The following is a 15897-nucleotide window of genomic DNA, read 5'->3' as shown; positions in this document are numbered from 1 at the left end:
TAGTCCTCAAAACTCTAGCCAGAGCAAACAGACAGACAAAAGAAATTAAAGGAATATGCATAGGAAGAGGAGAACTCAAACTATCATTATTTGCTGATGACATGATTCTATATTTAGAAGATCCAAAAAATTCCACCAGAAAATTTCTAGAACTCATAAATGAACATAGCAAAGTAGCAGGATATAAAATTAATACCCATAAACCAAATGCATTTCTATACATAAGCAATGAATCCACTGTAAGAGAAATTAGAAAAAACACCCATTCACAATAGCCTCAAAAAATAAATAAAATACTTGGGAATCAATCTAACAAAAGAGGTGAAAACTACAGAACACTAAATAAAGAAATTAAAGAAGACCTCAGAAAATGGAAAGATCTCCCATGCTTGGATAGGCAGAATTAATATAGTCAAAATGGCCATACTACCAAAACTGTTCTATGGATTTAATTCAATTCCTATAAAAATCCCAATGACATTCTTCATAGAGCTAGAAAAAACAATCATGAAATTCATTTGGAAAAATGAGAGACCCAGAATAGCCAAGGCAGTCCTTAGCAAGAAGAGTAAAGCAGGAGGCATCACTATACTAGACCTTAAACTATATTACAAAGCAATAGTAACAAAAATGGCATGGTATTGGTACCAAAATAGACATGTAGACCAATGGTACAGAATAAAAGACACAGAGACAAACCCACATAAATATGGTTATCTCATACTAGACAAAGGTGCCAAAAACATACATTAGAGAATATATAGCCTCTTCAATAAATGCTTCTGGAAAAACTGGAAATCCATATGTAGAATGAAATTGAACATCTATCTCTCATCCTGAACAAAAATCAACTCAAAGTGGATCAAAGACTTAGACATTAGAACAGAGACCCTGAACCTAATAGAAGAAAAAGTAGGCCCAAATCTTCATCATACTGGCTTAGGACCTGACTTCCTGAACAAGATTCCTAAAACACAAGAAATAAAATCAAGAATCAACAAATGGGATGGATTCAAACTAAAAAGCTTCTTCTCAACAAAGGAAATAATCAATAACATGGTGAGAGAGCCTACAGAATAGGAAAAAATCTTTACCATACACACCTCAGACAGAGTACTAATCTCCAGGATCTATAAAGAACTAAAAAAACTTAACATTAAAAACACACACACACACAAAAAAAAAACAAACAAAAAAAACAACCAATCAATAAATGGGCTAAGGAACTGAACAGATACTTTGCAGAACAAGAAATATACCGATCCACAAACATGAAAAAATGTTCATTATCTTTCGTAATTTGAGAAATGCAAATCAAAACTACTCTAAGATTTCATCTCACTCCAGTCAGAATGGCAATTATCAAGAATACAAGTAATAATAAGTTTTGGTAAGGATGTGGGGAAAAGGTACACTCAAACATTGCTGGTGGGGCTGCAACTTGGTGTAACCACTCTGGAAAGCAGTATGGAGATACCTCAAAAATGGATCCACCATTTGACCCAGCTGTCCCACTCCTAGGTTTATACCCAAAGGACTTAAAATCAGCATACTGCAGTGACGCAGCCATATCAGTGTTTATAGCAGCTCAATTCACAATAGCTAAACTATGGAAACAACCTAGATGCCCTTCAACAGAGGTATGGGTAAAGAAAATGTGGTACCTATACATAACAAAATATTACTCAGCTTCAAAGAAGAATGAAATTATGGCCTGTGCAGGTAAATGAATGGAACTAGAGAATATCATGCTATGTGAAGTAAGCCAATCCCCCAAAACCAAAAGCCAAATGTTTTCTCTGATAAACAGATGCTGATCCATAGTGGGGCAGGGGAATAGGGAAGAATGAAGGAATTTTGGTTTGTGTAGAGAGGAGTCAGTGGAGGGGTGGGGTTGTGAGGATGGGAAGGACAGTAGAAAGAGACATTATTACCCTATTTACATGTATGATTACATTAGTGGAGTGACTCTGAACCATGTACAACTAGAGGAATGAGAAGTTGTGCTCCATTTATGTACAATATGTCAAAATGCATCCTACTGTAAAATTAATTAATTAATTTTTTAAAAAATTGGGTAGAACAGTTTCTAGGAACTGTTTGATCAGAGCAGATTCAAGAGAAAATGAGAGGAAAGAGAAAAAATAAAACTAGGCAATATTTTTTATAGAAAAGGGAAACAGAAAATTAGCCAGTTGAAGAGTAACATGGGGTCAAGAAAGAGTACAAATTAAGGTGGTATTTTCATTTCTATCTTGGAAAAGTAAAATCATGGATACTATTAATTGAAGTCTGGCAGTATTTCTCAAGGCATATTTGTACAATCTTCTATCTAAGCACAAAAGTCGGGCTGAGGATGTGGCTCAAGTGGTAGTGCGCTCTCCTGGCATGCGTGCTGCCCGGGTTCGATCCTCAACACCACATACAAACAAAGATGTTGTGTCCGCCGATAACTGAAAAATAAATATTAAAAAATTCTCTCTCTCTCTCTCTCTCTTTTAAAAAAAAAAACAACACAAAAGTCCTATATGATAGATTTGGAAACTGACCCTTGGATAGGTTAAATGACTTAAATGACGTGTTCATGGATTTGAATACAGGTCCACCTAAATCAACTATGCTTGTTTATGGGTTGAACTATGTTCCTCCAAAAAGATATGTTGAAGTTCTAACCTCTAGGACCACTTCAGAATGTGATCTTATTTGGAAATAGGATCATTACAGACATATAGTAAAGATAAAGTCTCACTAAAGTAGGGCAGGCCCCTAATCCAATGTGACTGGTGGCCATATGAGAACAGAGACAAGTAGGAAGAGGGCTCTATGATGACAAGGCAGAGATTGGAATGACAGTTTCAAGACAAGGATGAGCAAGGACCAGAAACTTGGAAGAAGCAAAGAAAGATTCCCCTATAGGATTCAGAGGGCACGGGGCAGCTTGAGCCTTGATTTCTGACTTCCAGCCTCCAAAACCATGAATCAATACATTTCTATTGTTTTACACAACCTCCTTTGTGGTATTGTCTTGAAGGATCCCAGGCAATTAAGGCAGCACAATGGTACCTCCCACACGGACAATGCCTAATATAAATTGCTTATTTAGTATCTTCTGATGGACCAAAATGAAACTCTGAAAGAAAGAACTTGAGTTTGCCATTCTGCTATGTGAACACATCATCAACATCCGTTGAAATTAAAATCTCTTCACTTTTAGGTGGTAAAAAGTGCACCATTTGCCATCCAAAGTACCACATCATACGGGAACATTTAAAATTGCCACATCTTCATAAGGAAGATGTTTGTAATAAAATCTAGAATAATTTCAGAAAGAATTGAGAATAACTTACCTAAAAAAATATCATGAATAATGCTGTCATCTGATAATATTGATAGGTTTTTAACCCCTGCATTTGTTTCTATAATTCCGGCATTGGTGAAATTTTGATAATAATAGTATATACTATATTTATCCCATAATATTAAATTTGGCATTGCTGAAAATAGAAAACGTGGAATTAAAAAAGTGTCAATGGGAACATCTAACATAAAGTCTTGGTACACCCACTCTTTTGAATCTTCATTATACGTCACTAAGTAAATCCTCTTGTTGGCAGTGCATGTTGTGCTGCAGTAATTTACAAACACGGCAATTTCCAGAGGGTGCCCTGTATATTCAAGATTGTGTATTGTTAGAGTACAGGTTGGTGGGAGATTTAAAAGAGCTTTCAGGTCTGTAGTAGTTGTCAGTTTCATATATCTATCTGGAGAATATCCAAGGTAAATTTCATTTTTTGTCCAGATCGCTATATCACTTTTTTTTCCTTTAGTCTGTGAAAACAAAATTGAAAACGATTAGAAAAATCGTCAGTTTTAGGGATAAGTCTAACAATTCCTATGTTCTAGTTTACTACATTTAAAAATAAAAGGTAGGGGGCTGAGGGTATAGCTCAGTTGTAGAGAGGGTACTTAGCATGCATGAAAACATTTGTTCAATCCCCAGCACCAAAACATAAATTGACAAAGTGAAAGGTAGTAATTACCAAGCTCAGTTTTGTTTTAGTATATTTTGTAACAAATACTTCAGGCAGAGAAGTACATTAAATTAAAATGTATCACATTTTATTTAATAAAAATATATCACATTACATATAATCATAAAAACTTGTCCATTAGATTTATTCTTCCATATGCTGTTTCTATCCAATTAATAAGCATAAATTCCCTTTTAACTAGTTTTTCTTTTAATTTTTATTTGTTCTTTTGTTATATAGGACAGTAAAATATATATTGACATATTATACATACAGATAATATAACTTCCCATTCTTGTGGTTGTACATGATGTGGAATTACACTGGTAATATATATGAAAAATAGGAAATATAAGTCCAATTCATTGTACTGTCTTTCCTGTTCCCATCCCCTCTCCCCTCCCATCATTTCTTCTATCCTCCCTCCATGTGTGTTAGCACCCATATATCAGAGAGAACATTTGGCCTTTTGTTTTTTTGGGATTATCTTATTCCACTTAGCATATTCTCCAGATCCTTCAATTTACTGGCAAATGCCATAATTTCATTCTTCTTAACAGCTGAGTAATATTCCATTATATATTTTCTTTATCCATTCATCTGTTTGAAGGGCACCTAGGTTGACTCCATAGCTTGGCTATTGTGATTTTAAGTCCTTTGGGTACAGTATGCTGAGGAGTGGGATAACAAGGTCAAATGGTGGTTCCATTCCAAGTTTTCCAAGGAAACTGCATACTTCTTTCCAGAGTGGTTGCACCAATTTGCAGTCTCACTAACAATGTATGAGTATACCTTTCTTCCTCATATCTTTTCTAACAGTTATTGTTAATTGGGTTCTTAATAATTGCCATTCTGACTGGAGTGAGATGAAATCTCAGTGTAGTTTTAATTTGGGTTTCTCTAATTGCTAGAGATGAAAATTTTTTCCCCCTCTGACCTCTGCATGCTGCTGTGAGATATGTGGCTTCTTTCCCATACAAGGATATTGTACAGTGTGACTTGTGTGACTTTCAGTTTGTCGGGCAGTGCCTTTGATCTCTAAACACTCTGTAACCAGATCCGCCTCAGTCCTCCTAAAAATACAGGTTCCTTTAATTCCCTTATCCTTCCACTTTGCTCATGAAGGGACTGCTCTGGCCCTGGCAGTGGTGTGGTGCTGGGGTTTCTTCTTTATTTTATTATATCCAATCTCCTGAGTCCCCAGTCTGCTTTGTCCAGTATTAAATTTCAGTAAAGCCCCACCCCCTGCCGTTTTTTGTTCACCCACCTTGCAGAGAAGCTGCCTGTCTGCTTTCTTGGTTTCATGCCACAGAGCAACCAGGAAAGTCACCTTCTCTATTTTGCCATCTTGAAACCCTCCCAATTTCCTTTTCATTCTTTAATACACAATCTTTAATGCATCATCTGGCTAGGAGGGCCCCTTTTACCTTGATGTTTATTTAAGTCAAAATATAAGAACACCTCAATTTTTGAATTCTAGATCCCTTGGATATCAGATAGAAGGGAGAAATTAAAACCTTAGACTATTCAGTACTGTTGGGAGTTGCCCTGGCTCCAAAGACTAACTTCCCCATCCCCCAAGAAGAGCCGTCCAATGGTGAGCCCTGCTGGCTCACATGATCCTTATCCACCAATCAGAGCCCTGCTGGCTCACCTGATCCTACCCACCAATCAGACTAGCCCTGCTGGCTCACCTGATCCTTACCCTGCAATCAAAAAGCACCCCATGCCAACTGTCAAACCACCCCTGGCTCTATAAATATGCAGAGCTGTTCCTCAATAAACTGGCATTTGCTCCAACTATAAGCCTTGTTCATTCTTTCAAGTACTATCCTTTTATGGACACAGGCAGTAAGAGGGAAAGGGCATTCAGAATCTGAAATTTGTTGGACCTCATTTCACCACAGAACCAAGGTCCCTGTCTCATCACCCCGTCTACCTCTAATTCTTAGGAATTTCTATTTAAAATGTAATCTCTTTGTTTATGACAACCCAAAGGAGTCTTTTGAGCATCTCTTGTCTGCCTAATTTTAATTAAAGTACATGAAGTATATTACTTTAATGTAATAGCCTGTACTGAAACAAAATCTAGGCAGATGTCAATCTGGTGATCAAAGGAAAAGATAATTTGGGTTAAAATATCACTTTACTAAATGAACATTCCTTTTAAAGTATAGAGTATGTTTTTGGAAATGAGTGTATGAAACCCTTAAAAGAGGAAATAGAGCCAAAATAATGAGTGTTTCATAGAAAAGAGCCATTGTCATTCTCTCTCTCTTTTTTTTTTTTCAAACTGGGGATTGAATTCAGGGGCACTCCACCACTGAACAACATCCCCAGCCTTATTTTGTATTTTACTTAGAGACAGGTTCTCACTGAGTTGCTTAGCATCTCACTGTTGCTGAGGCTGGCTTTGAACTTGCAATCCTCCTGCCTCAGCCTCCCAAGCTGCTGGGATTACAGGCATGTGCCACCATGCCCAGGGCTATTCTCATTCTTGGTAGAGGAATGGGAACATGCTAAACACATGATAGATGAGAATGCCAAGGAGCCTCAGTCATGGAGTGAGTTTTCATTCAGACACTCTTTCCAAGAACATCAGAAAAGGTAGGAGAGCTGAGAGATCCTCCCGAGGCATTCATGACCTCACCCAAATACAGGGCAGTGACTCTCTCTGCAGGTAGGGAGCAGGCAGGCAGCAAGACAGGAAAGTTGAGAGGAACCCATCTTCATCTGGATGCTCAGCTCTATGGCTGGGATTGGGATAAGCTGAGAGTAACTCTCCCTCTGAGAGGTGACTGGCCTTCACCCAGCATATATCCTTGCCAAGATTAGAGAAGGAAGGAGGGAGGAAAGAAAGAAGAATGAGAATATCTCCACAATGCATGACAAACAGAGGCAGATGAGAAAGGAATAATAATTATCCAGGAAGCAAAAAACCTACAAGCTAGCATATAAAGTAGAGATAATTGTCTCAGGGCTTAGAAAGTTGGTGGTTCAGTTATAAACCATGAAGAGATATCTGGAATCTTATCAGTGCTAAGATTCCAAGCACAGCTAAAGAGAAAATAAATATGGCAAAAGTGATGAACGATCTAATAGAAAAGATGGGCAACATGAGAGAAGACTTGGAGCATTTCAGTCAAGATTTGAAAATGAGAGCAAACAATCAACCAAAAATTTAAAAAGTAAAATTTTGAAATAAAAAATATCAGGAATAAAAAATTATCATATGGATTTAAGAGAAAACTGGAAGAAGTATAGGAAAAGAGCAGTGAACTCAAAGAAAGATTAACAAATAGCCTGTATATGAAACCAAAATTTAAAAAATAGTAAATAATTAACAGGTTATCTGAGATCTATGGAATAATATGAAATGGCCCCACAAATGTGTTTTGGAAATCTTAGGAGAGGAAAAAGAGTATGGGGTGTAAGAAAGACTTGAAATGCTAATGGTCAAGGACATCCCAAAATCAATGAAATTTGAAAGCTGAATAGAATGTTAAATAGGATAAATAAAAATGAAAGCATATTCGAGGATCATCATGAAGCAGCTTCACACCAAAGAAAGAGAGTAATCATAAAAACAGCTAGATGGAAAAAGATACATCATATACTTGAGAAAAATGATACAAATAAAGACTGATTTCTTACCAAAAAATGATAGAGGCCATAAAATAATAGAATGCCATTTTTACAAGTTACTTTGAAAACAAAAACAAACCAAAAAAATCACCTATGATCCTATCATTTTATATTAAAAAATGAGGGTGAAAACCACCTTTATACAGACAAATGGAATGTGGGTAGATGGTGCACATCTTGTAGTTCCAGGACTTGGGAGGCAGAGGCACGAGGATTGCTTGAACCCAGGAGTTCAAAACCAGCTTGGGTGAGACCTTGTCTCAGAAAAACAAAACAAAACAAAACAAAACCCCACAGCAACAGCAAACAAACAATGCTGAGAGAACTTTCAATTTAAGAAATTTTAAAGCTTGAAGGTTAAGGAAAACGGAACCCTGAGGACCTCTGGATGTGCAGAAAACAAGAATACACACCCAGCAGTGTATAGATAAAATGCTTTATTTTGTTATCAGTTCATATCTATATCTACCTATCTTTATGACAATTGACTACTTAAAGTAGAATATCAATGACATATAGTGGGACTTTAAGCATAGTTATGGGTAAAATTTGAAACAAGAGTACAAAGGATGGATGAGGGTATAAAAGGGTTTATATACTTGTAAGGTCTTACACTGATGTGAAGTAGTATATTGTTTGAAATTAGACTCTAATAATTAAGTATGCTTATTGTAAATCCAAATACAGCCATTAAAAAGTAGTTTTGATAACAAGAAGGCAAGGTAGAAATACCAAAAAGTGCATGATTCATCCACAATGAGGAGAGAAAGAAGAAACAAAGGAACTCAAACCAAATGGGATTAATAGAAAACCAATGCCAAAATAGACTTAAACTCAACCATACAAGAGTTACATTAAATCTAAGTTGACTAAAAATATTTAAAGGCAGATGTTGTTACTCTGAACAAAAAAAAAGCAAAATCTATATGTGATGTGTAAGAAACATGCGTTAAATATAAAGGCACATACAGGGTGACAGTAAAAGAGTAGAAAACCATGTACCTTTTAATAATTATATAAAAGAAATCTAAGGCTTGGGAATGTAGCTCAGTAGCAGAGGGCTTTCTAGAGTGTGCAATTCCTGGGTTTAATCCCTAGCACTGAAAAAATAAAGCAAGCAAGTAAAGTCGGCTTTATTAAATACAATTAAGACAAAAACGAAATATCATTTTATACCCATGAAAGGAGTTTAAATAATAAAAGAAAAGATACACCAAACTTTGGTGCGGTGTGGAACTTATGAAAAAAGCTGCTATAAATATTTTATAATGCCTTAATTATTATACATTTTAAATAAACCTTGCTATGTGGTGGAAAAAATACTTCCCAACCCTCAGCTCATTATTTTCTCATATATATTTTAGAATCAGATTGCTGAGTTCCACAAAGTAACGTAATTCATAAATAAATTTGAAAGAATTAAAAATTTTACAATGTTGTATGCCCTACCCATGAACATGATATAGCTATCCATTTATTTAGGTCTTCTTTATTATTTTCATAATATTTTATTTTTATCTTAGTCAAGATTTCGTACATTTTTAGTGGGACCTATTTCTAAACACTTTTTTTTTCTAAACACCTATTTCTAAACACTTTTTCTACTTTGAATTCTTATATGAACTTTCAAATCATATTCCCAATTTCTATAAAAATCCCATTAGGATTTTAATGGGTGTTTTTCTGGATTTCTCAATAATTTATCTTATCAGTATTAAGTCTTTCTGCCTGTTAACATGATATATTACTCCATTTATTTGTCTTTTTAAAAATTCAGTAATGTTTTGTACTTTTTAATGTACAAGTTTGAAAATCCTTTGTTGCTTTTTTTCATAGTATTTTATATTTTAAAATCTCAACAATTTTTAAGCAGTATTTCAGCATTTTTAAGCAAGATTTCAGCCTATGATTGTTCATATAGAAATGTAATTGATTTTAGAGTGTGCATCTTACATCCTGTAATCTTGACATAAACTTTTATTAGTACTGATAGTTTTTTTTTAAATTGGTTCTTTTTAGTTATACATGACAGCGGAATCCATTTTGATGCAATTATACAAGCATTGGAATATATAATATTCTAATTAGGACCCCATTCTTGTAGATGTCTGGTAGGTTTTTTAAAAATAGATTCCATTAAGTCTTCTACAACTAATAAAAATTTTGTAAATACAGTTTTACCTTTTCCTTTCCAATCTAGATACACCTTTGTTTTCTTAATGATTGTATTTTCTGGAACCTATAGTACAATATTGAATACAAGCAATACAAGCAGACATTCTTGCCTTGTTCCTTATTTTAAACAAACAAGGAAAGAAAGAAAGGAACAAAGAACTAATGGGATTACTAGAAAATAAATACAAAAATGGCAAACATAGCAATAATTACATTAAATCTACATGGACAAAATATACTTTGCCATGATGTATCATATTAGCATAAGATTTTCATAAATGTCCTTTGCCAGGTTGAGGAAGGTCCCTTTATTCCTCATTTGCTTTTTTAAAAAATCAGTTCAGTTTGTTAAATGATTCTATGTGCATCTGTTGAGATGATCATATGGCTTTTCTTTTTTAATCTGCAAATACGATAAATTGTGTTGATTAATTTCCATCCTAAATCATCCTTTCATTCCTAGGATAAACCCTACTTGGTCCTGACATATGTTCCTTTTTATACATTGCTGAATGTATTTCTTTCTTTCCTTTTTTTTTTTTTTTAGGTATGTGGAGACTTTATTCAACAATCACAGGCCTTATGCAGATTCTCATAACCTTAGAGTTTACTAAAAATAGCCAATAAATAAAATAAAAATGTATTTGATTTTCTAACATTTTGTTTAAAAGTTTTTAATTGTTGTTTATGAGAGAGATGAGTCTGTTTTATACTTTTATAATGTATTATTTTTGGTTTGGTATCACATAGTGCTGACCTCACAGAATGAGTTGGGAATTATTTTTTTCCTTTTTAGTATTCTGAAAGGCTGCTGAGAACTGGTAGTATTTATTTTAAAAATATATGGTAGGATTCACCTGTGAAATTTCCTTGGATTAGAGTTTTCTTTGTGGGGAATTTTTTTTTTTTAAATAACAAGTTCAGTTTCTTTAATTGACTCAGCTTATTCATGTTATTTTTTTTCTTTTTGAATAAGATTTAGTAATTTGTGTCATTCAAGAAATTTGTCCATTTAATTTGTTTTGAATTAATTGTTTTACATTTTTATTAAAAGTTGATCAGAATATATTATCTGTTTAATAGCAATAGAACTTGTAGTGATATCACTGCTTACAAATGTGATATTGATAATTTGTTTTCTCTCTTTTTATCCTTATCAATCTAGCTAAAGAGTTATCAGTTTTATTGATTTTTTCATAGAACCAGTTTTTGATTTCATTGATTTTTTTTACTACAGTTTTCCATAGCATTAATTTATCCACTGATTTTTATTGTTTACATTACTCTTTTTACTATCTTCAACTTGCCCTTCTTTTTCCAGTTTCTTACTGTGGAAGTGGAAATAATTGAGACATTCCTTCTAATACATTATAAATTTCCCTCTTGATACTGCTTTAATTGCATCCCATAAGTTTTGATATGTTCTGTTTTCATTTCCTTTCAGTTAATATGTTTTAATTGCTTTTGAATTTTGGTCTTTGATTCATAGATTATTTTAAAGTAGGTTATTTAGTTTCCTAATATTTGGAATTCCTAATATTTGTATATTGCAGACATCTTTTTGTTGTGGTTTCTAAGTTCACTATAGTTTGTATGAAATGAATAATGAGAGAGATGAAAATTCATCATTTTATACCAAGGTTTGTTTTATGGCACAGAACACGGCCTATGTTGGGTAAATGTTCCATGTTTATTTGGAAAGAATTTTGTGCTGTTGTTGGGCAGTATGTTCTATAAATACCAATTTGACATAGATGGTTGAGAGTGTTTAATTCATCAACAGATTTACTGATTTTCTATTTCTTCTATCAATTATTGAAGGGATATTGAGAGATAAAATCTAAACTTGTGGGTTTTATCTACTTCTTGACGTTTCATTACTTTTTGCTCAATGTATTTTGAAGCTCTGACACTAGGTTCATAAATATTTATGATTTTATGCTTTTGATAAATTGACCCTATTATTAATAGGAAATTACCTTTATCACTAGTAATATTTCATGTTTTAAAATACACTTTGATATTATTACAGCTATTATCTTTATTTTAATTAGTGTTATCCCTTCTTTTACTTCTATGCTGTAGGGACCATGAAGTTGAGTCTTGCTATTTTTAGATCCTTCACATAAGTGTATTCATCTAGTATTTTTTCCTTTTGTGTCTTATTTTCCTAGAATAATATCCTCTAAGTTCTTTCACATTGTTGCAAATAGAAGGATTTCCTTCATTTTAAAGGCTTAATAATATTTCTTTTTTCAGAAGATTTGAGGTTTTATTCTGAAAATTTTAAATCTTTATTTTTGATTGACATGATAATTATACATACTTATGGGGTACAACTGTGATGTTTTAATGTAAGTATAATAAGTATAACAAGTAATAATAAGTATAATGTGTAATGATCAAATCTAGGCTTGGACAGTTTCCCCATATATGCATAGCTATTAGCACTCTGTGTGATGCTAATTAGCATTAGCATATTCATCATCTTGAACATTTATCACTTCTTAGTGATGAAAACATTCAAAATACTCTCTTCTAGCTATTTTGAACTGTATAATACATTATTGTTAATTACAGTCACCCTGCTGTGTAATAAAACACCAGAACTTTTTCTTCTTCTCTAACTATAACATTGTATCTATTGACCAACCTCTCCCCAGTTCCACTCCCAGCCTCTGGTAACTCAGATTCTTTTCTCAATTTCTACGAGATAAACGCTTTTACATTCCACGTATGAGTGATATCATGCAGTATTTGTCTTTCTGAGACTGGTTTATTTTACTTAGCATAAAATCCTCCTATATTCATCTATATTGTTGTAAATGATAGGATTTCATTATTTTTTTATGTCTGAAGAATATACAATTGTGTATAAACACCAGATAATTTTTATCCATTTATGTGTTGATGAACACCATTATAGTCCATTTTCCATCATATAACAAAATATTTGAGCCAGATACTTGGAGAGAGTGAATTATTTAACTCAGTTCTGTAGGTTCAAAAAGCATGGCACTGGTATTGGCTTAGCTCTGGTGGAGGCCCTTTCGGATGTATCACATCATGGCAGATTGCATCACGGTGGGAACATGTATAGGAGTGAGAGTTCACATCATTAAATGGAAAAGCAGGGAATTATTGGAGTTAGGCTTGGGTTTGTATAACAACTTGTTCTCCCAAGAGCTCAGGGGTCCTTGGAGACTACCTTATTCCTCCCAAGGGCAGTTCACCCAATGACCTAAAGATGTCTCATTAGAACTTACCTCTTAAAAATTATACCTCTTCAAATTGCCATACCCAGGATCAAACTTCCAACACATGAAACTTTGAGGGGTTACACTTAAACTGTATCTAGACCATAGAAAACATGTGAATAGTACAGTGATATAAACATGGGAGTGCAAATATGTTACTTATTTCATTTCTTTTGGAAAAATAGCCATTAGTGAAATTGCTATAGTAGCTCCATTTTTAATTTTTTTGAGGAAACTTCATACTGGTTTCCATAATAGCTATGCTAATTTACATTCCCAATAACAGTGTATAGGGTTCTCTTTTCTCTACCTTGTCATCAAAATTTATTTCTTTTGCTTTTTTGATACTATTCATTGTAACTGGAGTAAAGTGGTATCTCATTGTGGTTTTGATTTGTACTTCTCTGATGACTAGTGTTAAGTATTTTTTTTCATGTACCTGTTGGGCATTTGTACGTCTTTTGAAAAATGTTTGTTCAGATCTTTTGCCCATTTAAAAACTGGGTTTTTTCCCCCTATTGAGTTGTTTGATTTCATTCAATATTTTGATATTAACCCTTTATTAGATATATAGTTTTAAAATATTATCTCCCATTCTGTAGGTTGTCTCTTCACTCTGTTGATTGTTTGCTTTGCTGTGCAGAAACTTTTTAGTTGTATGCATCCCATTTGTCTATTTTTACCATTGTATGTGTGCTTTTGAGTCTTATTTAAAAAAATTAATGATCAGACCAATGTCACAGACTTTTCCCCATTTTATTGGGTTTTACATTTAAGTCTTTAATCCATTTTTCACTTTTGCATGTGATGACAGAGGTATAATTTCATTCTTCTGAAGGTATCCAGTTTTATCAACATCCTATAAAGAGGCTATCTTTTTTCCAGTATATGTTCTTGGCTTCCTTTTACAAATAGATTAACTATGAGTGGATTTGGGGCCTTCTATTTTGTTCCATTGGTCTGTGTGTCAGTTTATCAGAGATATCTGCATTCCCATGTTCTCTGCAGCATTATTTACAATATTCAAGATGTGGAATCAATCTAACTGAACATCATGAAATGGACAGAGAAAACGTGATACATATATATAGTGGACTAATATTTAGCCTTACAAATAAAGGAATTCATTATTTGGGAAAACATGGATGGAATTTGAGGATATTATACCTAGTGAAACAACTCAAGCACCGAAAAACAAATACTACCTCTTCCCAAATATATGTAGACTCTAAAACAATTGAATTCATAGAAGCAGGGAGTAGAGTGGTGATTACAGAGCCTGCCCAGTAGAGGGAATGGGAGGATGATATGCGAACAAACAAACAATCAAACAAAAAAACTCACACAGGAAAATACTGGTTTTTGTTTATTTTTGAGGCATATTGCCCACCATGGTAAATAGTTTTGTACATTTCAAATGTGGTAAGAGATGTGCTTATAACAACAATAACAACAACAACAAAAATTAAGTATTAAAGGTGATATGATAACAGCTTGATTTCATTATTCTACACAGTATTTATAAATCAAACATTGTGTATCCCATGAGTTTATATAATTGCTCATTTACAATAAAACTGTAAAGTTTTCTTTGGAAGGGGGAACCAGGGATTGAATTCAGGGGCACTAGGCCACTGAGACACATCCCCAGCCCTAGTTTTGTATTTTATTCAGGATCAGAGTCTCACTGAATTGTTTAGTGCCTCGCTTTTGCTGAGGCTGGTTTTGAACTCACGATCCTCCTGCCTCAGCCTCTGGAGCTGTTGGAATTACAGGTGTGGGCCACCTCGCCCAGCTGTAAGTTCAATTTTGTCAGGACATTATTTGTGAACATCCTTTTAAGCCTAACTGTCACGAGAGGTTTCTACAGACTCAGTTTGAGGAACAGGTAGATTCAACCAAATCGATTTCATTAATGCTCATCACACTTTAGACACACATCCTAATTCTAATTCCTAACTGCTTCTACACCTGAAGGTCCCAGATACTCACCTGTGACATGTCTTAAGTCCAGGTCGCTGGAACTTGATCTCGGCTGGAGGAGTCTGGTGCAAGGGGGAACAACAGCAACGGAGGTCTCAGTCTATCTGTTCAGGTCCTTTTAGTTCTGCCGGCCCCCCAAAGTCTGGGTTTTTAAGTCCTAGTTCGATTTTGCTTGCAACTGTAACTGGGTGAGGCCTAGAGTGTATGCCCAGGGTGTAGATTCTTGCACCACTAACTTAAGTCTATCTAAGTTCTGCAGTTTATCTTAAATTTTGCAGTTCACATTACATCATGGGCATATTGCTTATAGTCTGCTTTTATCCAACACACATGCTAGTTAATACATTCAACAGTTAATAATCCTGTTTATTTCTGGTACTCATATCACTGACTTCAGGATTTATCCTTCCAAAAAGGATTTGTGTTTGCTTTTGTTTGATATTTGGCTTAATCTTTCTTTCTCTTCTCTTTTCTTTTTTCTTCTCCTTCCCCTTCTCCTCCTTCTCCAAATAGGCACTATAAATTTGGGTTCTGATGTGAATGTGAGTTGGAACTCTTTGAAGATCCTTATTTTGTGCAAAATGTCATTATTAGATTTCCTACTTTGTCAGGCCAGAGGCTTTTGTCTCCTGGCACCTGAGTTCTCATTATCTGGGGTCAGTCCTTAGTGCAAGCCGAGATTTTGGAGTTTGCTTGTTCCTCTGGATTAGTGCTCCAGGACCACTGAGGATTTCTTACTTCCCTATAAACCCAACAATGTATTTAAAAGAATATTTAAATTTTGGGGATAGCATTTTAAGTGTTTT

At 34.3% G+C, this 15897-nt stretch overlaps 1 protein-coding gene across 1 annotated transcript in view; it reads right to left on the bottom strand.

Moving 5' to 3' along the window:
• Catspere (catsper channel auxiliary subunit epsilon) overlaps positions 1-15897 on the bottom strand; it is a 158413-nt gene that overhangs the window by 80139 nt on the left and 62377 nt on the right. Inside the window, exon 10 of the mRNA XM_071619668.1 lies at positions 3348-3828. Within this exon, the coding sequence (XP_071475769.1) occupies positions 3348-3828 (481 nt within the window). The remainder of the gene's footprint in view (positions 1-3347; positions 3829-15897) is intronic.

Source organism: Marmota flaviventris, chromosome 12 (assembly GCF_047511675.1).
Source record: "Marmota flaviventris isolate mMarFla1 chromosome 12, mMarFla1.hap1, whole genome shotgun sequence".
Taxonomy (NCBI): domain Eukaryota; kingdom Metazoa; phylum Chordata; class Mammalia; order Rodentia; family Sciuridae; genus Marmota; species Marmota flaviventris.
Note: the sequence above shows the minus strand (reverse complement) of the source record. Positions and strands in the feature narration are given on the sequence as shown.